A 23,280-nucleotide genomic window follows, 5' to 3' on the forward strand; every position below is an offset into this window, starting at 1 on the left:
AAGCTGAAACTATGTCATTCAATGGAACTGGGCCCATTTGCCTGGGGAGAACTCAGTGGCAACATGATAGCCATTGAAATATGCTGTAACAGGTTAAATCTCTCTGGTTTATTGAATGGAAAATGAATCCCTTTTTGAGGTTGCAAGGAAAGATCAGGAAAATGCTACTGAGGTCTGGAGGAGGCTGCCACTTGTAACAAGTCACTTAAATACTCAGCTGTTTCCTCTTCACTAATAGAAAGAATCCTAGATGTGTGGTTGGAGAAAGTTTAGGAATGATATAGTCCAACCAAACTAATCAGTTAAGCATCAAATGAGCTACTGTATAGCAAGCTATTAGTTTATAAACATAAGGATTTACATCTGAAAACATGGACTATCATGAATATTATTTAAGATTCGGGACTACATGTCCATTACATGTGGACTAGCTACCCTTTGGACTCTCGTTTCCATGTTTCTAAAGATTCTCATCAAAGAGCCAGTAGACAAGCATAAGGGAGAGAGGGAGGACCATATTCCAATTTGTTGGGTGACTGTATAACTTCAGACATATTTGTATTTGAGTCTGAGACTCACTTTTATTGTTTATCATGAGGGTAAGTATACCAGCCTTGCTTGTTATGAAATTTAAATGAGATAATACATGCGAATGTGCCTAGGACATGGTAGACTTTCAAACAAAGGTTAATTCCTTCTTGTCTCAAAGCGGCTCTGATCCTGGTAAGTTAAAGGACAAATGAGAGGGGTTGAATCCTGCCAAGTTCAGTAGGTTAAATGTCATGAGTATACAGATAGAATCCATATACATACACAGCGGTCTTGTCCAGTGCTATCTGGGTGACGTCTTAAGTACTTGGCTATATGTGATGTATTCAGGAAGGGGGCTGGGGCTAAGAAACAGAACAAAACTCGTGTACTTGCAGGGTAAGAAAATGCCCTATATACTCCGTTGAGGTCGAAACAAAAATGACTCAATTTTCTTTTACAATGTTGATAATTTCCTTGAAGTGAAAGTAAAACTAAAATGCTTTACACTTTTTTTTTCCAGCATGCTACAAATGAAAACTGATGAGAAATTGAATTTGTCCGATGGGAATACAGCGAGTTGCCCTTTGAGCCCCATTAAGATGTGCCTTAATCGTCCCATTGAATGGAATCTGAATTTGACAGCAGCATCTCTAGCGAGCTGTACAGTTCATAACCAAAATCTCAAAAGTGAAGAGAAATAGATTGCAGTTCTTCTTGCACTATCCTTATTTTGTACATCAGTATTCTTTCTGCATTTATCAATTGATCTTGAAATATTTCTAGTCCTGTGATGTCTTTATATTAAATCATTAGCATTAATCATTTTGATTATATTCTTTGTATGTTTTTTTACGTTTTACACCGGACGGTTGTGGAATTTTGCAGTACAAATCGATTTTGATGTTTCTCTTTTTAATGGTATTTTGTGAATTTTTTATGCCCTAAGTTTAAATACGTAATTGTCCCCGGTTTTATTTCTGTGCATAAAATTTTAATATATACTGCATTATGTGATTTAGAAGGCTAGTATTGTAAAGATTTGTGATGACCTGACCCATGAACAGCTGTATAATAGGTGGATACCAACTACCTCGAAGCAAACTGGTAAAAGGCAAAGGTATCTCTTAGAAGTATATCTCTTTCAAAGTTATATATGTATAGAAAAATTGATTCATAGTTTATCACCAAGTAGCATGTTTTCATTCATAGAATTTGAGCTGATCAGTTCTTTCTCTGTACTTTTAAACCTATAAAATCTGTGGGCTCTAAGATCAATGGCACAATTGCATGTTTACTCTTCAGCAAAGCTGTGCCTCCAGCAGACAAGAATACTGTTTGGTGTAAGTTACCAGTTTTGAATGAAAAATGGTAAATGGATTTATATCTATTGATTTTATTGTATTTTAGCCATTTAAGTGTAAAATGTCTTTTAAAATCAGGATAATATTCCTTACCTTTAATAGTGCAAAAGCATAGCTTCAGCAATGGCTACGTGATTGTGTCTAAAACTTGAATAGTAAGAATACTAAAGGTTTGGTGCTTAAGTTTATTTCTCCCATGCCAGAGAAAAAAAAGCTTTGGTATGGTGGTCCATGGGAAGTACATAAGAGCACGACTCCTTCCCTTTGGATAGCCTGGCTGTGGGGTAAATGGGATTTAGTCTATGGTGTTTCTAAACACTTTTCCTTAGAGCACATTCTGTGTACACTTTAAGTCCTATTTCTCCCTCTCCCTCACCCCAAAAAATTATTTTTAAAGTGACAGGGATTTAACAAAATAAGACTTACATAAGGAATTTGAAGCACAGGAAGACACCGAGCCAACAGAATGAAAAACAATCATCTATTTGTTATTGTTTTATACCACCACATCTGCCTTTTCCTTTGGCTTAGTAAGCATCCTTACTTTGTAACTTTCAGACTCCTTTTATATTTCTGAGTTTTATAAAGCACATATATGTATGTAATATAGCAATTTGGTTCTAAAAAGCACAATGATCTTAATTTAGCTCTATCTTAGAACATCACCTTAAATAAATGGCTTAAATAAACCTTAAAAAGCACAATTACTAAAACAGATCCAACGTTAGGACACTTCTATTCTGGATAATAAAGAGGACAGAGTTCATACTCTGTTCCACAAGTGAGCCAAGTGCCAATTTGGGAAGAAAAATGAAATCGACAGTGAAGAAACAGTGCTCATAAACTAGTATATAAAGGACTTCCTGTTACGCTTTTCCCACTAGAATTGTCTTTTATTATCCACAATACTTATTTTGTTATGCCAAAAAATGTAGGAAGCAACTCCATAATTAATATGTATAAGTGGGGGGTGCCTGGCCTGCTCAGTCAGTAGAAAGATCTTGGGGCATGAGTTCGAGCCCCATGTTGGGTGTAGAGATTACTTAAAAAAATTAAAAAATAAATATATGTATATGTGAACATCTCCTAACCCAAGAAACACCATCAGAAACATAAGCAAACTAGGCCTCTTATATGCAAATATTGTAAGAAGAGAAATGATCCATTCAGGTAGCATTACCAAAATGTTTTTAGTATAGAAATCACAAAATTATCAAAATAACTGTTCAACTTAGATGCTGGGAACTTTGGATTCATTGTAGCAGTCCTCTTCCCTGGAGGTAAGCTCCTTTCTAGCCAGTTTGTGGTACTTCATTTGCCCTGAGATGTCCCTTTTTAAATGTGTTCCAAAGTGTTTTCATCTATGTTGGATGTGCCCCATCTAAATCATAAGCTTCTCAAATGCAAGCTGTTAGTTACACTGAGAAGCTGTCCAGAATGATGTGATACTAAATGTGAAAGTTCATACGCATCACCTGAGAAGCTGATTTACGAAGCAGGTTCCTAGGCCCACCTTAGATGCTGGTTACACCCACGGGACCGCCACAGGCTTCTGTGGGGCTCACGGACAGGCGCTGTCCTAATGTCTCAGTACAGGCCAAAGTAATGTGGAGTCACACAGCACAAAATCCTACAAGACATCAGGCATTTTCTAATTTTGATACAAGGGTAACTTTATTAAAGCGGAGAACTGAACATAATTTTAAAGAACATGGTTAAAAGAACTTCACCTCCATCATCTCTTCTAACTTGTATCTTCATTGAGAAACTGTGCAAGGTCAAGTTTGCTTTTTTCTAGTGCTGCTGTTTTGGCTCGTCTTGGCAATCTCATCTTCATTTCTGATTCTGGCTCTGGAATTTCAGGATCACTAAATAGATGTTGAAAATACACCAATTTAAATACAAGCTTTAAAACAAGTTTATCAATAAAACTTTTTGTTTCTGTCATTTTATCAGTGTGTAATTGATATCCTGATTTTACTAAGTTTAAAACTAAAACCAAAAAAGCTAACTGGTTATCCTGCCAAGTAAATCATGGAAACCTAGCTAATTGCTTTTTATTTCTATATGGAACCTGGTATGATAAGGAAAAACAACAAAATTTTGTAATGAAGTGATTAAATAGGAACAATTGCCCAAAAGAATTTTGGAGGATAACACAAAGTGAAAAAACATTTTAAGTTCTCTTAATTTAAGCAATAAATTCTTAAAACACTCTGTAAACAGGAAGTTTCCCAAAAATATTTTAAATTTAGTCAAAACTTAACCTAGTTATATACTGAAAATACACACAATACAATTTTACCAATAGATGAACGCAAGGCAACTACAAACTTTCAGCTTTCAACAGTGGCTTAATTGGTAGAATCTAAAAATAAACACTATGCCACAAGTGTATACAATTTACAACGATAGGTTAATCCTCCTTATAAATGTCAAGAACCCAATTCTAAATCCTAAGAGTTTGCTAATTCAAGATTGGAGGAGTCGTACACACAATCATGTAGTTAGAAGCATACATGAAATATAAGCTGAAAGAACATATTAAAGATGACCATCCCAGGGCCGTCCCAGTAGGAAAAGCACACAAGCCATGGGAGGTCAAATGCTCTTGATAATGGAATTCTAGACTATATATATCCAAGACCTTGCCATTTACAGTTTTCACTGAGTATCTGATTACATATTGAGTTTCTCTCTTTCACAGTGGAAGCAAACTACCATTTCTTTTCTACTCCTAGACTGAAAAAAAAAAAAAAAAGACATCCATTTCTAGATGTGCATGGCATACCTTTCAGAGTCAACCTCCGCAGTCTGACGTCTCCTGTTGATCCTAGCTGAAGCTGTCGCTTTTCTCTGTCCTTCAAGACGGTATATAATTCATTATCAAAATTTATTCTCAATTGCTTAGCGTTTCTATTTTCTGGGCTACCCAAATCCTTCATTTTCCCTCTGCAACACATTTCCTCCTAGTTTCCAGCCATTTATCCATTTCTTTTGTAAGCTTGGATAAAAGGCGAAGGAAAATATGGAAATCAAATTATAAGGAGGGATATTTTAGTTAAATATATTTGGGAGAAAGAATGTGAAAAACCTGCTATGCAAAGAGAAGTACTTCTATTATGGCTATAGCACATGACCTACGGAGAAACTAATGAAAATTAAGGGGAGAAAAGTGGGGTAAGCCCATCAGCAGGCCTGGGAGAGAGAGAACTTTAATCAGTAAGGTAATGGCTTCTTATAAAACATTCAAACGTATACATGGCCAATTCAAATATGTTATAAAACATTTTTCAGTATAAAAACTAGACCTTCTAACAATATGCTGAAGGTTGCAAAAATTCTACTTGTTAGAAACTTCCAAGGTTAAGAAGACAAAGTTTAGCCCGTGATGCTCCTCATTTATGATAAGAATCTGACCCAACTGGTCAGTATGAACATTTGGTTAAAACTTATATACCCTATTTTTTATTCATGTAAGACGTACTGTTTTTCTCCAAAACCTTACATATTTGCTTATAATGCAGCTAGCCCCAAGAAAACATCCAACAATATGGGACTAATTTGGAACAATACCCAACAATAAGCATGCAAATAAGTGATTGGCTACAAAAATATTATGGCCAGATTCCATTTAGAAAAAACTTAAATCTGCATAGGAAAAGGGCCTCAAAATTGTTTTTTAAGAATTAAAATAATGGTTGGCTTGTGGGTGGGATGATTAGCGTTCTTTATATTAGTTTGCTTGCATGTATTTTCTGATTCTTCTGTAATAAGCATGAACTGCTTTTGTAATAATAATAAAACATTAAAAAGATGTTGAATTTCAGATTTTTTTCCAAGTGATCCCCTAATAGTCAACATTTACTTTATTCCAACAAATCCCCTATTGTTGGATACCCCTTGGGAAATAAATGATGTTGAGAAATTATGAAATAAAATGGGAAAAAGGAAAACAGAAGCTCAGACAAGTACTACAGGGATAAAATGTTTTCAAAAGTGCTTAATCATATAAAGGACAGAATACAACCAATTGATAATATAAAATCATCATTGATCATCTGAGAAAAATCTTAATTTAACCCAAATAGTCCTTTGCAATATGATACATTGCATCATATCTCTTTTAATCAAAAGCACTTAGAGCAACACTGGTATTAGAATCTTTCAGACACAAAGCAAAGCCTAGTATCAGCTGAAAGAACTGAAAATAAAGGATACCTGAGACATTTAAAAATCTTTATCGACAAACTTGCAAAGTGAGTATTTCATTGGAAAACAAAATTGGAAAGGTTTATTATAAAGATCCATACACTACCTCTGTTAGTCTTTTGCTGAGTGGATTTTGGTGCTCGGGTTGCTTTTACATCCCTGAGAGGAGTTTTATAAGCTTCTTTACCTTTTTCTGTTAAAGGAAATAATACAACAATGTAAATTTTAAAAAGCTTCATTAAATATTTTAAATGGTCTTTCCAAGTCAACTTTTCATAAAACAGAAATGACAACCAGTACCATTAGCAGCTATTGAAAATTATCATAAATCAGTGTTCCAAAAAATGTGAATACTGGAAAGCAGAAGAAACCTCAGACAGTATATATGGTCATGTGGTGAAAAATGTACACATAAAAGAAACTATGAAAGTAGAATAAACACTTATCAGTAATACACTTTCCAAGAGAATTAGTTAGAAACATTTTTCTTTCATTTCTGAAATCCAACCACATGTTAGAGGAGGAAAAAATGTGCCGCTTTAAGATGAAAAGGACAGAATCTTACAAACACTCCGGTTAGCGTGTTATTACCATCTTGAGTCTGAGAAGCCGTCACAGTGCTGTCGGCGTGCTGTGCCGCTACCGCCTGGTCATCATACTCTTCATTTCCTTTTTCTAACTGAATCTTGATTTTCTCCAGACCTCTCAGACATGTCCTGTCTTTTACTTGCTGTAACAGAAAACACCATTGACGATTTTTAATGCAGCATTTTCATAATCTCCTTTCAAAAAAGCTATATATAGATATCAAGTTGTTTAAAAACATTTTAAAAAATTCCATTAAATTTATGAAGGAAATATGTACTTCAAATGAGCAGACACAATTTGCCAACATACGTATAATTTAATACAAGCACGTAAGTTCTACTTTAATAAAAAATTTGTACACAGTAATTTATCCACAGAGTAATTAGAAAGTACTTTACCTCCAGAATTTCATCCAACAGAACCAGAAGATCTTGAGCAAGATTGCTACTGAGTTCTAAAGACCCCAGGGCTTTTGTATAGACCCGAATTTCTGGTGAACACGGACATGTTAAGATCTCATTGCAAATTTTTATAGCCAAATTGTCATGAACTGATAAGGCCTAGAAAAATCAAGAGAAAAAAGCTTTGTAAACTGGAAATGGTCTCATAATATAGTTCCTACACATCTAACACATTTCCAACTAATTATCTTGCCATAATCTCAAATGCAAAATGTCTAAAACTAAATTTAACATATTCCTTCCAAACTGAACTCCCTTTCCTATAGAGGATCCTGTGGTACAGGGTGCAGACCTGCCCCCTTCACGAATGAAGCGTCCATCCTCCAGCCACTCTTGAGTTCTGGTGGCTAAAAGTTCTCAGGTGCAGAACTGATCCGGGCTGAAGACAGGGGGACCTGCCACATTCTTAGTCCACATTCAAAGGCTGAAAGATATGCAGATACAACAGCCCAACCTTGCCTCCGTCTGGACAACTCAAAGGACTATCCCAGTTCTGGAACTTCCTGTGGGATGAGCTGGGGCTTTAAGAAGGCACGACAGCTCAAGCTCCTCCTCCGCCCCAACCTACTTCCCTCACTCCTCCAGGATGTCGATCATGAGAAAACTCTGCAATTAAAAGATGTCAAGAGCTTCTCTGAAGTCTTCTGTAACCCAAACCCAAAAAAGATCAAGAGTGATCTTGATTGGACTCCATCTTCCTGGCCTCTCTAAGTTCTTTCTTCATGTCCTTAACACCCGTATTTTTTTTCATGTCACCGTCTACTATTTTCTTTCTACTTTCTATTGCTGTTATCCTTCTTCTACAAGTTTTTCTCTCTTAGTTATATAGATTTCCAACTGCTCTCTTAATATTCTCTCTCTACTCCTCTCACCGGTTCACCTCATATAACCATACTGACCACCAAATTGATCTTCCTAATCCCATTAAGCCTTTCAATATACATCCTACATCGTTACGGCAAATACTGCCAACTCCAAATTCCCTATCTCAATGTTCTGCCCTCAACAGGGCCATTCTGGCTCCTTAGCCAGAATAATTCTTCCACAGTCCCCCTGCATGACTTGGACAACCAGCTACATTTAATCACTCTTACCTAAAGTTTTTTTCTCTACCCAAACCACTGTCCAAATCCCAATAAGACCGAACTGAATTTTACTAGTAATTCTGTACTCATCACCCCTACCGCATGAACCCTGCCTCTTCTTAAGTCCTAAAGCACTTAGTAGCTCTATCACCTACCCTTACTATACTTTGTCTTAATATCCTTTGTAATCTTCTTTCCAATAACGTGTAACATAACGACTTGAATGGAGTATGCAGTCATTAAATATCAATTAATATTAAAAAGCTATACTTTCAACTTAATTAGCTGGCATCTGAAATCATTAATAACACATTAATTTTCAATATGGTAACAAGTTTGATTAAATGATATTAAAGAATTCAAAACCTAGCTTAAGTTTAATTTATGGGACAGTTTGCGATTAACTTATCTTCTTTGAATTAAAAACAAAAATGAACTTGAGGTGACCTTCATTCTTCGAATTCTCCTTCCTTGTATCAGAAACATAGCAGATAAGCCAACATTTGAAGACTCAATGAGTCCTGAATAAACATAGGACATTTTTCAGAATATTTAATAGCCAGCACTAGGTCGGGAGGGGGTAGTGAGAGTGATGAATTTTTGGCAAGTTCTGAATTTCAGTAGCAAATTACTTCTATCTTTATATGATTATCACCACATTTCCCAAAAGATCTTTTTCTTCCTTTGTGTTATGTGCCACCATATAGACCAGAAATCTCAAGATAAACCGTGGTCTGTCTCTACTTCTAAGACCCTATGGAAAGGATTTTTCTATCAAAAACAACAGTGATCTATATGCCAGTCGTCATCCTCACCATCCATAAGCTAACATACTCACCCACCTGATAATCTTGTGAGTTCTTGGCCTTAGGATTTAATCCACTTGGTCTTGTCAAATCTACAAGTAACTCAGCAACATTAGTGATATCTACTTCAGCTAAAGGAGAAGATGCAGGAGCACTGGCCAGCGTTTGCAGAGTTGGAAGAAAGGCTTCTTCAAAACATTCCTGATTAGTCCTATTGAAAAACAATTTGAAAAGTATGTGAGCAAAGAAAAGGCATATGATTCTCAAAAAAACATGTATAAAATTTACCCCATCAAGATGCAGTATACTTTCATCTAGGAAAGAGACAAATAATTCAGGTAAATAAAATCTAGGTAAGTTTGCATTACTAACCACTGAAAAAAAAGAACAATAACAAAATTATATTTATAGATATGACTCATGGGGAGCCTGAATTTAACTTCAAGTCAGATTCTGATTTGTCAGTATAACTAAATACCTGCTCGCATAAGCAAACATGGGGAAGAACACGCCTAGGCAATGTCGAAGTCGAACATCCTCTTCAGTCACAGGGTTGTACCACAACAAGATAAGACGAGAAAGAATCCTGCTGCTGACCAAGAGCCCTGAGAACATCAGCTTGGCTAGTCCTTCTGCAGCTCCTGTCCTGAGTTCAGACACCTAATAAAAATGACTTTCATTAAATTTTTTAAAATTTGTATTTCCTTTTTAAGCCTTACAATGTAGGCTGTCCTACAATTTTTTTCTATGAACTATCAAAAAAAAATCACTCATACTATGACTTTGTTAAAGACACATAAAAAGATTTTAGGTTAAGGTTATATGACAAATTATTAGTCTAGCTAAGAAAACTTCAATTCCCTTAAAAACTTTTAGAAGAGCCAAAAGGCCTTTTAAATATTGTGAAACCAAAAGTCAAAACGGTAATGTATTACGTGCTTCTCATGAGATAAGATATAGAAAACACCCAGTAATGATCCCCGCCATCAGAGAAAGATGACCTATAAACAGAAGCTCCCGAGGTGGGAGTGACAATGTGTATGAATAAAGGGGAAATGGGAATAGAAGGTGTACAAGTGGAAAAAGGAATTCCTAGAAAGAGTAACCAAAAGCAAACCTTAGAGAAGAAAATGGAAAAGAAGGTATGGTGATATTCATATGGAGGTATAGGCATAAAAGACAGGTATAAAAATACTAGTTATTGAGACTGAATTATTAAAGTCAAGCCTCTGACACTTCCTAGCTGCATGATCCTGTGCATATGAGCTTGGTACCCCAATTTTTTTAAAGATTTACATTTTTATTTTAGAGAGGGAGCACATTTGAGTGGGGAAAGGGGCACTGGGAGAGAATCTCAAGCAGACTCCCTGCTAAGAGCAGCACCCCCACATAAGGGCTTGATCCCATGACCCTGAGATCATGACCTAAGCCAAAATCAAGGTTGGACGCTCAACTGACTGAGCCACCCAGACGCCCCATGTACCCCACTTTTTTCATATTAAAATTAAAAGGATAATAAAAATTACAGTTACAAAGATAAAGAAATACTACAAATAAAACTCTTACAATGCTATCCATATAGGGGTGCCTGGGTGGCTCAGTCGGTTAAGCGTCTGACTCTTGATTTCAGCTCAAGTTATGATCTCAGGATCCGAGCTCAGCAGGGAGTCTGCATGTCCCTCTTCCTCTGCTCCTCCCCCACTCTTTTGCTCTCTCTCAAATAAATAAATAAAATCTTTTTTTAAGAGTGCTATCCACATAGTAAATCCTCAACAAATATCAGTTATTATTTATAATTACTGATGAACAGTAAATTTGCTCAGTGATCACATTACAGAGATCCTGAAAATCAGGCAAAAAAATTCAACTGTAGTGAGGCAGGATATGGAAACACTTAAGGTTTTTGAAATGGTGGAGAAGAAAAGAAAAAAATGAGATTTTAGGGAAATTACCTTTGCAGGTTATAATCTACAAATGTAAAACAAGTCTAAAATAGAGAGACATAAGTAAAAACAATGGAATGAACAAATACAAAAACTATTTCAAAAAGTTTTCCAAAACCCAAAAATAAAGATCTAGAGGCCAATAAGATGAGTAAGTGCTAGGGCACTAGCGTGTGCTTCCCACACACTAACTCATTTAGGGCTCACCACAGCCACGAGGGCAGCAACTCCGTTCCACTCAGCACTGTCCTCTCAAGAACATATACTGACTGGCACATAATTTGCCTTCAAATATTTGTTGACTTAATTAAAGAACCATCCAGTGAATAGGCATCGTTATCCCCATTTTACAGAGGAGGAAAGAAGCCAGAGACAGTAAACACCTTATTGAAGATTCATACAAATGCAACCAGAACACAAATGTACAAGTCCAAAGGCCGCATGCTCCCCATCTTTTTAAGATGTTTAACTGTGACATACTTTCCTGAGAGCAATAGTGCTCCTTCTGAAGCTGAATGTCAGGAATTTGAAATGAAACAGAATTGCAAATCTTAAAGCATGTGAAAAAAATTCTTATTAAGACCCAGAGGGCAGTGAAGTAAGTCAGATTTTGTTTAGTGGTGATGACAAAAATAAAGTCAAAATCACAGAATCTAGTATAGCCAGAAAGCAATTAAGGTATGAGTACTATTAAAAAAAAAAAAAAAAGCGCTTGTCAGACAGTTTTACTGTACATTGTCTACCAATGCAATGTCAGCAAGCCCACAGCACTGGGTAATTCCCAACAGGAAATGAGTATATCACTTGAATATTAACTCAAAAAACCAACATCTGCCTTTTGACTGGTGAGTTTATTTACACTTAAGTCACTGATAAGGAAGGACTGATTACCACAATTTTGCAACCAAAATGTGATAAGTCAAAACCTGTTAAAAGAGACAAAGAACAATAAATACTGATATTAAAAAGGTTAATTCATCAAAATATAATTAAAAGTATAGATAAAACAGAGCCTCAAAATACATAAATAAGCACTGGCAGAAACACAGAAAGAAAGAGCTCAACAGTAATAATTGAAGAGCTTTCTGTAATGGACAGAACACCCAGGCAGATCAATAAGGAAACAACAATAAGGACTTGAATAATATTATAGACCATCCAGACCCACCAAACATGTAGTCCACTCTTCCTCACCAAAGAATACACTTTCTTCTCAAGAGCACATGGAATATCCTCACATCTGGATAGACACTATGTTAAGCCAAAAACAACTCAAAATAAATTTTAAAAGAATGAAAACTTCAAAATATCTTCTCAAACCACAAGAAAACATACCTAGAAAGCAATACCGGAAGAAGACTGTAAAATTCACAAATATGTGTAAACAATATACTTTTTACACATCAATGAGTCAAAGAAGACATAAAAAGGAAATTTAGAAAACACTTAGAAATGAACTAAAATGAAAAATACAAAAAAACAAAACTTATGAAGTGCAACATAAGCAGTGTTCACAGGGCAATTTATAGCAGTAAATGCCTACATTAAAAAAAAAAAAAAAATCTTGGACTTCCAGGAAGGTGGTGGAGTAGGAGTATACTAAGCTCACTTCCTCCCAAGGATATACCTAGATAACACCCACAGCAGTGTAAATAACCCAAAAAACGACCCAAAGACTGGAAGAACAGACTCTCCACAGCTAAATGTAGAGAAAAGGCCACATCGAAAAGAGCAGGAAAGGTGGAGACATGGTCAGGAACCAAACTGACCCATGGGACTGTCCACAGGAGGGACACAGCAGCCACTGGACAGAGGAGAGAAGCAGACCCCACCCCAGGGGCCCCAGGCACCAGAGATCTGCACTGGAAAGACGAACCCCCACAACATATGGCTTTGAAAACCAGAGAGGCTTAACACTGTGAGTTCTTATAATCAGTAGGGCTTAACACCTAGAACTTTTAAAAAATCAGCCAACTGGGCTCTGGGAGAGACAAATAGAGATAGGAAACTCAGTCCCCCACGCCCTTAAGGAGACAGCATAACGAACAACCCCACTAAGATACTAAGCATAGAAGTAAGCAGAGAAGCAGTAGTTTGAAAAAGTCCTGGAGATTTATTTGCTAATCTCAAAATGTGTACTAGAGGGACAGGGATCTTAAGGAGACTTCTCCAAGAACAAAAGAACTGACAGGTGCCATTTCCCTCCTCTGGCCCCCAGCTCAGAAACCCAACACTTGGGGCGCCTGGGTAGCGCAGCGGTTAAGCATCTGCCTTCGGCTCAGGGCGTGATCCCAGCGTTCTGGGTTCGAGCCCCACATCAGGCTCCTCCACTAAGAGCCTGCTTCTTCCTCTCCCACTCCCCCTGCTTGTGTTCCCTCTCGCGCTGGCTGTCTCTCTCTGTCAAATAAATAAATAAAATCGTAAAAAAAAAAAAAAGAAACCCAACACTTGAAGGAACCAGGAAACGAACACTTCCCACCTACCTTGCTAACAGCACACCCCACTTCTGAATTCTCCAGACCTGCTCCCTCCAACCCACCCACAGCAGGAATTCTCCAAAGCAGCTAAAGCAGTGGAGTAAAGGCAGACATCTAATCTGACTGCCTGCCCTGCCTACCAATGAAAGCTTCCCAGGGGACAATACCTTTCAGTTCATTGTGACTACATCTCTGACAAACACCCTGTCTGACCTAATCAAACCTAAAGTGGCCCCAGACCGGCCCACTAAAAATACAGGGACTAACACTTGCCAACAAGCAAAGGGAACCATTGCAGATGACTGGATTGAAGGCAAATGTGGCTCAGCCACAACAGAAGGGTGTGTAACACACATAGGAGATAGCCCTGAAGCACCAGGTTCTGGTGAACAGGGGACACTGTACTGCAGGACACTATAGGAACTCTTCTTCATATGGCCACTACTTTCAAGAGCAGAAGACAAAGCTGAGATTCCTAAAACAGAGAAACAGACACAGTGTTAGACAAAATGAGACAGAGGAATATGTCCCAAATTAAAGAACAAGACAAAATCACAAGCAAGAGAGCTAAATGAAAAGGAAATAAGTAATATGCCTGATAGATAATTTAAAGTAATGGTCACTAAGATACTCACTGGACTTGAGAAAAGAGTGGAGGATCTCAGTGAGACCCACAACAAAGGGACAGAAAAATAAAGAACCAATCAGAAATGAAGAACTCAGTAACTGAAATTAAAAATACACTAGAGGGAATAAACAGTAGATTGGAGGAAGCAGAACAGATCGGTCAACTGGAGGACAGAGTAATGGAAAGCAATCAAGCCAAACAAAAGAAAAAATAATAAAAAATGAGAATAGATTAAGGGAACTCAGTGACACCATCAAGCATAATAACATTTGCATTATAGGGATCCCAGAAGGAGAAGAGAGAGAAAAGAGGAAAGAAAATTCATTTGAAGAAATAACAGCTGAAAACTGTCCAGAAATGGAGAAGGAAACAGAAATCCAGACCCAGGAGGCACAGAGAGCCCCCAGCAAAATCAACCCAAGGAGGTCCACACCAAAACACAGTAACTAAATTGGCAAAAAAGTAGTGGGGCGCCTGGGTGGCTCAGTTGGCTGAGTGCCCAGCTCTTGGCTTTTAGCTCAAATCATGATCTCAGGGTCATGGAATCAAGCCCTGCATTGAGCTCCGCACTCAGCGTGGAGTCTGCTTGAGATTCTCTGCCTCTCCCTCTGCCCCTCCCCCACTCACATGCTCTCTAAAATAAATAAATAAATAAATAAATAAATAAATAAATAAATAAATAAAATCTTTTAAAAATTGGCAAAAAGTAGTGATAAAGAGATAATTTTAAAAGCAGAAAAAGAAGACGGTTACATACAAGAGAAACCCCATAAGAATATCAGCTGATTTTCAGCAGAAATTTTGCAGCTCAGAAAGGAGTGGCATGATATACTCAAAGTGCTGAAAGAAAAAACCTGCAACCAAGAATATTCTATCCAGCAAGACTATCACTCACAATAGGAGAGACAAAAAGTTTTTCAGAAAAACAGAAATTAAAGGAATTCATCATCATAAACCAGCCTTATGAGAAATGTTACAGGGGATTCTTTTAGTGGAAAAGAAACATCATAAGCAAGAGTAAGAAAACTAGGAAGCACAAAAGGAGTAAAATTAAGTATACCTATAAAAATCAGTCAAGGAATTCACAAAAGGAAAAGAAAAGTATAACACCAAATATCTAAAATGTGGGGAGAGAGGAGCAGAAATTTAGTTCTTTTAAAATGGTTCAAGCTTAAGGAACCATCAACAATATAAACTGCTATATCCATATATAGCAGGTTATATGTAAACCTGATGGTAACCACAAATCAAATATCAGTAATAGACAAGCAAAGAGTAGAGAAAGGAATCCATGTATATCACTAAAGAAAGCCAGCAAACCATGAACAAAGAGACCAAGAAAGGAACAGAGAAGAACTACAAAAACAATCACAAAACTAGTAACAGAAGAGCATACAGAAGTACCTACCTATCAATAATTACTTTGAATGTAAATGGACTAAATGCTCCAGTCAAAAGACATATAGTGACAGAACGGATTTAAAAAAAAATGCTGCCTACAACAGACTCTTTTCAGACCTAAGGACACATGCAAATTGAAAGTGAGGGATAGAAAAACACTTATCTGCAAATGGAAGTGAAAAGAAAGCTGGGATAGAAACATATCAGACAAAACAGACTTTAAAACAAAGTCTGTAACTAAAGACAAAGGACAATACATAATCAAAAGGGAACAATCCAACAAGAAGATATAACAACTGTAAAGATTTATTCCCCCCAAATTATAGTAGGGGACTTTCAACACCCCACTTATAGAAATCGATACATCATCCAAATAGAAAATAAGCAAGGAAACAATGACTTTCAATGATGCATTAAATGAGATGGATCTAATAGATATATTCAGAACATTCCATCCCAAGACAGCAGAATATACATTGTTTTCAAGGGCATATGGAACATTCTCAAGAATAGATCACATGTTAGCTAACAAAACAAATCTCAATAAAAGGACTGAAATCATACCATGCATCTTTTCCAACCACAATGCTATGAAACTAGAAATCAACCACAAGAAAAAATCTGGAAAGAACACAAATACATCGAGGTTAAATAATATACTACTGAACAATTAAGGAGGCAACCAAGAAATCAAACATATCAAAAAGTAAAATGGAGAGACATAAAAAGGAAAAAAAATCTTTGGCATGCACCAAAAGCTCTTCTAAGAGGGAAGTTTATCACAATACAGGCCTACCTCAGGAAGGAAGAAAAATCTCAAACAACCTGAACTTACACATAAAGGTGCTAGAAAAAGAAGAATACACAAAACCCAAGACCAGTAGAAGGAAGAAAATAACAAAAATCAGAGCAAAAATAAATGAAATAAAAACCAAAAAAACTAACAGAACAGATAAATGAAGCCAGGAACTTGTTCTTTGAAAAGACCAACAAAATTGACAAACTTTAGCAAGATTCATCAGGAAAAAAAAAAGAAAGAAAGAAAAAGAAAAGAATAAAAGGAGGACTCAAAATCGGACATGAGAGAAGAAAAATAACAACCAACATCACAGAAATACAAAAGATTATAAGCAAATGTTATGAAACATTATATGCCAACAAATTGGACAACCAAGAAGAAATGGATACATTCCTAGATATATGTAACCTCCCAAAACTGAATCAGGAATAAATAGAAAATGTGAATGGTCCAATTACTAGCAATGAAATTGCGTCAATAACAAAAAAAAATTCCCCAACAAACAGAAGTTCAGGGCCACTTGCCACTAGGCCTCACAGGTGAATTTTCCCAAACATTTAAAGAAAAGTTATTACTTATTTTTCTCAAACTATTCCAAAAAATAGAAGAGGAAGAAAAGCTTCCAAATTCATTCTAAGGCCAGCATCACCTGATACCAAAACCACAAAAAGACATTACAAAATAAAAGAACTACACCCCAATATATCTAATGAATGTAGATGCAAAATTCCTCAACAAAATATTAGCAAACAGAAACAGTACATTAAAAAATTTTTTTGTTTCTAAAAATTAAAAAAAAATCATTCACCATGATTTTATTTATTTATCAGTTCTAGTAATGTTTTGGTGGAGTCTTTAGAGTTTTCTCTATAGTGGGATTTATTTATTCCTGGGTTGCAAGGGTGGTTCAATATTTGCAAATCAATGTGATACATCACATCAATAAGACAAAGGATAAAAACCATATGATCATTTCAATAGATGTAGAAAAAGCGTATGACAAGTACAACATCCATTTATAATAAAAACCCTCAACAAAGTAGGTTTAGAGGGAATATACCTCAACATACTAAAGGCCATACATGAAAAACCCACAGCTAACATCATAGTCAATAAAAAACTGAGAGCTCTTCCCATAAGATCAGGAACAAGACAAAGATATCCACTTTGACTACTTTTACTCAACATAGTTCTGGAAGTCCTAGCCACAGCAACCAAGCAACAAAAAGAAATAAAAGGCATCTGAATCAGTAAGGGAGAAGTAAAATTTACTATTTACAGGTGACACGATATCCTATAGAGAAAACCCTAAAGACTCCACCAACACATTACTAGAACTGATAAATGAATTCACGAAGGTCAGATACAAAATCAATATATAGAAATACTTTGCATTTCTACGTACACAAATAATGAAGTAACAGAAAGAGAAATTAAGAAAACAATCCCATTTACAACTGCACCAAAAAGCATAAAATACCTAGGAATAAACTAACCAGAAGGTGAAAGACCTGTACTCTGAAAACTATAAAACATTGATAAAAGAAACCGAAGATGAAACAAATAGAAAGATATTCCATGTTCATGGATTGGGAGAATAATATTGTTAAAATGTCCATACTACCCAAAGCAATCTACACATTTAATGCAATCCCTATCAAAATATCAATAGCATTTTTCACAAAACTAGAATAACCCTAAAATTTGTATGGAGCCACAAAAGACCCCAAATAGCCAAAGTAATCTTGAAAAAGACTGGAGGTTTCACAATCCCAGATTTCCAGATATACTACAAAGCTGTAGTAATTTAAACAGTAAGGCACTGGCACAAAAAATAGATACAAACATCAAAAGAACAGAATAGAGAGCCTAGAAATAAACACACAATTATATGGCGAACTAATCTTCAAGAAAGGAGGCAAAAATATACAAATGTGAAAAAGACAAGTCTCTTCAACAAGTGGCTTTGGGAAAACTAAACAGCTACATGCAAAACAATGAAACTGGACCATTTTCTTATACCATTCACAAAAATAAACTCAAAATGCTAATGCTAAATGAAAACTTAAATGTGAGACCTGAAACCATAAACATCCTAGAAGAGAACACAGGCAATAATTTCTTTGATATCAGCAGTAGCAACACTTTCCTAGATATGCCTCCTGAGGCTAGGGAAACAAAAGCAAAAATAAACAAACTACTGGTATTACATTAAAACAAAAAGCTACTGCACAGCAAAGGAAATAATCAACAAAACTAAAAGATAACCTACTGAATGGGAAAAGTTATTTGCAAATGACATATCTGATAAAGAATTAGTATTCAAAATATATAAAGAACTCATACAACTCAACACCAAAAAATAATCCAATTAAAATACGGTCAGAAGATATGAACAGACATTTCTCCAAAGAAGACATACAGATGGCCAACAGACACATGAAAAGATGCTCGACATCACTTATCAACAGGAAAATGCAAATCAAAACCTCAATGGTATCATCTCACACCTGTAAAAATGGCTAAAATCAAAAACCCAAGAGACAACAAGTTTGGCAAGGATGTGGAGAAAAGGAACATTCATGTGCTGTTGGTGGGAATGCAAACTGGTACAGCCACTTCGGAAAATGGTATGCAGGTCCCTCAAAAAATTAAAAATAGAATTATCATATGATCCAGTAATTCCACTACTGGGTATTTACCCAAAGAATATAAAAACATCAATTCCAAAAAGATATATACACATGTTTACTGCAGTATTATTTACAATAGCCAAAATACAGAAACGCTCATGTCCATCAACAGATGAATGCATAAAGAAGATGTATATGTATCTATATACAATGGAATATTACTCAGCCAAAAACAAAAAAGAGAGAGAGAGAATGAAATCTTGCCATTTAAACAACATGGATGGATCAAGAGGGTACAATGCTAAATGAAATAAGTCAATCAGTGGGGTGCCTGGGTGGCTCAGTCAGTTAAGTGTCCGACTCTTGATCTTGGCTCAGGTCTTGATCTCACGGTCGTGAGTTCAAGCCCCACATTCAAAAAAAAGGAAAAAAGAAATAAGTCAATCAGAGAAAGACAAACACCATATGATTTTATTCATATGTGAAATTTAAAAAACAAAACAAATGAACAATGAAAAAAGACACAAACCAAAAAAGAGACTCTTAAATATAGAGAACAAACTCATGGTTACCAGAGAAAAAGGGGGGAGAGGAAGGGTTGGGTAAAATAGGTGAAAGGAATTACAAGTACACTTATCATAATAAGCACTGAATAATGCGCAGAACTGCTGAATCACTATATTGTACAACTGAAACGAATATAACAGCGTACATTTAATTACGCTGGAATTTTTTTAAAAACCTCAATAACCTAACTTTATACTTTAAGGAACTAAAAAAAGAACAAACTAAACCTAAAGAAGGAAGGAGAAAAAAAATACTAAAGATTAGAGAAGAGAAACAAAACAGAGATAGAAAAAGAGAAAAAAATCAATGAAGCCAGAAGTTGGTTCTTTGAAAATATGAACACAACTGACAAACTTTCAGCTAGAATGACAAAGATAAAAGAAAGAAGATGCAAACAACTGAAATCAGAACTGAAAGCAGGAACGTTACAACTGACCTTACAGTAATAGAAAGAATTGTAAGAAAATACTATGAACTGACCACCAAAAAATTAAATAACTTAGATAAAATGGACAATTTCCTAGAAAGACAAATTACCAAAACTGACTCAGTAAAAAATAAAAAATCCAAATAGACCTCTAATTATACTCCAATTGAATAAGTAATCAGAAACCTCCCCAAGAGAAAAGTCCAACCCCAGATGTCTTTACTGGTAAATCCCCACCAAGCAGTAAAAGAATTCAGAGCAATCTTCTCAAAGTCTTCCAATAAACGGAAGAGGAACAAACAATTCCTAACTCAGTGTATGAAGTCAGTATTATCCTGATAGCAAAGGCAGACAAAGACGTGCAAGACAACAACAGCCCAATTTCCCTTATGAATACAGACATAAAAATCTTCAAGAAAATGGTACCAAATCAAATCCAACAACACATAAAAAGGTTATACACCATCTACACCATAACCAAGTAGAACTTATCCCAAGATTGCAAGAGTGATTCAACAGAAGAAAATCAATCAAAGTAACGTGCATCAATAAAACAAAGGAACAAAAACCCATATGAGCATCTCATTGATGTAGAAAAAGCATTTGACAAATTAAACGTGATTTCATGACAAAAGCAAAACAAAGCCAAAACAAAGAAAAAAAACCTAGAGAAGAATAGAAGGAAACTTTCTCAAAATGAGAAAGTCATTTATAAAGAACCTACATCATACTCTATAGTTAAAGACTGAAAAATTTCCCCTTAAGATTAGAGACAAAACAACGATGCTTGTTTTAACCATTGCTCCTCAACAGTGTACTGGAAGTTCCAGTTAGAGCAATTAGGTAGGAAAAAGAAAATAAAACAGAAAAAGAAATAAAAGACATACAAATTGGAAAGGAAGAATTGAAACAATGTCTCTTCACAGATGACATGATTCTATGTAGAGAAAATACCAAAACTTCACACACAAAAATTACAAGAATTAATAAGTGAATGTAGCAAGGTTGAATATCAAATCAAATAAACACACAGAAAACCCAACTGAGTTTCTATACAAAATCAGTGAACCAACCACCCAAAAAGGAAATTAAGAAAACAATTCTATTTATAATAGCATCCAAATACATAAGAATAAATTTAACCAAGAAAATCAAAGATTTATACCCTGAAAACAAAACACTTTTGAAAGAAATTAAAGATGACCTAAATAAATGGAAAGGCATCCAAGTTTATGGATTGGAAGATTTAACATTATTAAGATGCCAACTATTACTCAGTGTGATCTACACATTCAAATGCAACCCCTATCAAAATTCTAATGGACTTTTTTGCAGAAATGGAAAAACCAATCCTCCAATTCATGAAGAATTGCAAAAGACCCCAAATAGCCAAACAATATTGAAAATAAAGAACAAAGTTGGAGAACTCAACTTCCCAAATTAAAAACTTTTTAAAACTCCCCACTTTAAAAACTATTATGAAGTTACACCACTTAAAACAGTCTGGTACTGCCATAAGGACTGACACAGATAATGTAATATAATTGAGAGTCCAGAAATAAACTCACACAAGTAGGGTCAGCTGATTCTCAACAAAAGTGCCAAAACAATTCAGTGGGAAAAGAATCGTATCTTCAATTAATGGTGCTAAGACAAACTGGATGTCCACAAGCAAAACAATGAAGTTAGACCTCTACCTCACACCATGTGGAAATATTATCTGAAAATTCATCAAAGGCTTAAATATAAAAAGCTAAAAGTCAAACTCTTAGAAGAAAACACAGAGACAAATCTCCATGACTTGGATGGGCAATATATTCTTAGATAGGACACCAAAAGACGCACAAGCAATAAAAGGGTAAAAAACACAACTTAGTCTTTATCAAAATTACAAATGTTTTAGATATCGAAGGACATTCTTAAGAAAAGACAACTTATAGGACAAAATATTTGCATATCATATACTTGATAAGGCTCTATTACTCAAAATATATGAAGAACTCCAAAAGGACAACCCAATTTTAAAATGGAAAAAGGATTTGAAAAGACATTTCTCCAAATAAGACATACAAATAGGCAACAAGCACATAAAGATACTCATCATTAGTCATTAGGGAAATATAATTCAAAACCACTGGAGGTATCTTTTCAATCTACTAAAATGGTTAAAAAAAAATTTTTTTTTAAAGATTTTATTTATTTATTTGACAGAGAGAGTGAGAGAGCACAAGCAGGGGGAACAGCAGAGGGAGAGGGAGAAGCGGGCTCCCTGCTTGGGAGGGCTCAATCTCAGCACCCTGGGATCATGACCAGAGCCAAAGGCAGACGCTTAACCACCTAAGCCACCCAGGCACCCCTAAAAAAAAATTTTAATGGAAAATAACAAGCATTGATATGAAACTTGGAAAACTGAAACCCTTGTATAATGTTGGTAAAAATGTAAAATGGTTTGACTGCTGTGGAAAACAGTTTGACAGGTCCTCAAAGAAGTTAAAGAAATTATCATATGAAACCATAAAACTCCTAGAAGAAAACAGGTCTTGGTGATTTTTTGGATTTGCTACCAAAAACAATGTCAACATCAGAAAAATAAGTGGGACTACATCAAACGGAACAGCTCTGCACAGCCAGGGAAACCATCAACAAAATGAAAAGGCAGCCTACATATTGCAAAAAAAATTTGCAAATTATATATTTAATAACAGGTTAATATTCCAAATATATAAGGAACTCATATAACTCAATAGCAAAAAAACCCAAACAATCCAATTAAAATACAAATCAAAACTGCAATGAGAAAGCACCTCTCAACTGTCAGAATGGTTAAAATCAATAACACAAGAGGGGCGCCTGGGTGGCACAGCGGTTAAGCGTCTGCCTTCGGCTCAGGGCGTGATCCTGGCATTATCGGATCGAGACCCCACATCAGGCTCCTCTGCTATGAGCCTGCTTCTTCCTCTCCCACTCCCCCTGCTTGTGTTCCCTCTTTCGCTGGCTGTCTCTATCTCTGTCAAATAAATAAATAAAATAAATTTAAAAGATCAATAACACAAGAAACAATAGGTGTTGGCAAGGATATGGAGAAAGGGGAACCATCTTGCCCTATGGGTGGGAATGCAAACTGGTACAGCCACGCTAGAAAACAGTATGGAGCTTCCTCAAAAAGTTAAAAATAGAACTACCCTACAGTCCAGCAATTGCACTACTAGGTATTTATCCAAAGAATAATAAAATTCCAAACAATACAAAAATACTAATTCAAAGGGATACATGCACCCCAATGTTTATAGCAGCATTATCTACAATAGCCAAATTACAGAAACAGTCCAAGTGTCCATCAACTGATGAATGAATAAAGACG

At 35.8% G+C, this 23,280-nt stretch overlaps 2 protein-coding genes across 6 annotated transcripts in view; one reads left to right on the forward strand and one right to left on the reverse strand.

The window, feature by feature from the left end:
• LCORL (ligand dependent nuclear receptor corepressor like) overlaps positions 1 to 1,353 on the forward strand; it is a 163,019-nt gene extending 161,666 nt beyond the window's left edge. For 4 of the 5 annotated variants that reach the window (XM_045771434.2, XM_045771435.2, XM_087864255.1 and 1 more), the window contains one exon: positions 1,052 to 1,203. In XM_045771434.2, coding sequence (XP_045627390.2) covers positions 1,052 to 1,065 — 14 coding nt within the window. In that variant the 3' untranslated portion in view covers positions 1,066 to 1,203. Of the gene's footprint in view, positions 1 to 1,051 lie in introns of all 5 variants that reach the window. The other variant, XM_045771440.1, reaches the window with a different exon arrangement.
• Positions 1,354 to 3,622: 2,269 nt separating this feature from the next.
• The window catches only part of NCAPG (non-SMC condensin I complex subunit G), a 48,401-nt gene continuing 28,743 nt past the window's right edge, over positions 3,623 to 23,280 (reverse strand). The window contains exons 15-21 of the mRNA XM_045771444.2: positions 9,523 to 9,704; positions 9,081 to 9,255; positions 7,091 to 7,252; positions 6,696 to 6,834; positions 6,211 to 6,297; positions 4,684 to 4,753; positions 3,623 to 3,760 (exon numbers count right to left, since the gene is read on the reverse strand). Of these exons, the coding sequence (XP_045627400.1) occupies positions 3,637 to 3,760; positions 4,684 to 4,753; positions 6,211 to 6,297; positions 6,696 to 6,834; positions 7,091 to 7,252; positions 9,081 to 9,255; positions 9,523 to 9,704 (939 nt within the window). The 3' untranslated portion in view covers positions 3,623 to 3,636. The remainder of the gene's footprint in view (positions 3,761 to 4,683; positions 4,754 to 6,210; positions 6,298 to 6,695; positions 6,835 to 7,090; positions 7,253 to 9,080; positions 9,256 to 9,522; positions 9,705 to 23,280) is intronic.

This window comes from Ursus americanus, chromosome 8, assembly GCF_024610735.1.
Source record: "Ursus americanus isolate L20-20 chromosome 8, mUrsAme1.1.p, whole genome shotgun sequence".
In the NCBI taxonomy this organism is placed as follows: Eukaryota; Metazoa; Chordata; class Mammalia; order Carnivora; family Ursidae; genus Ursus; species Ursus americanus.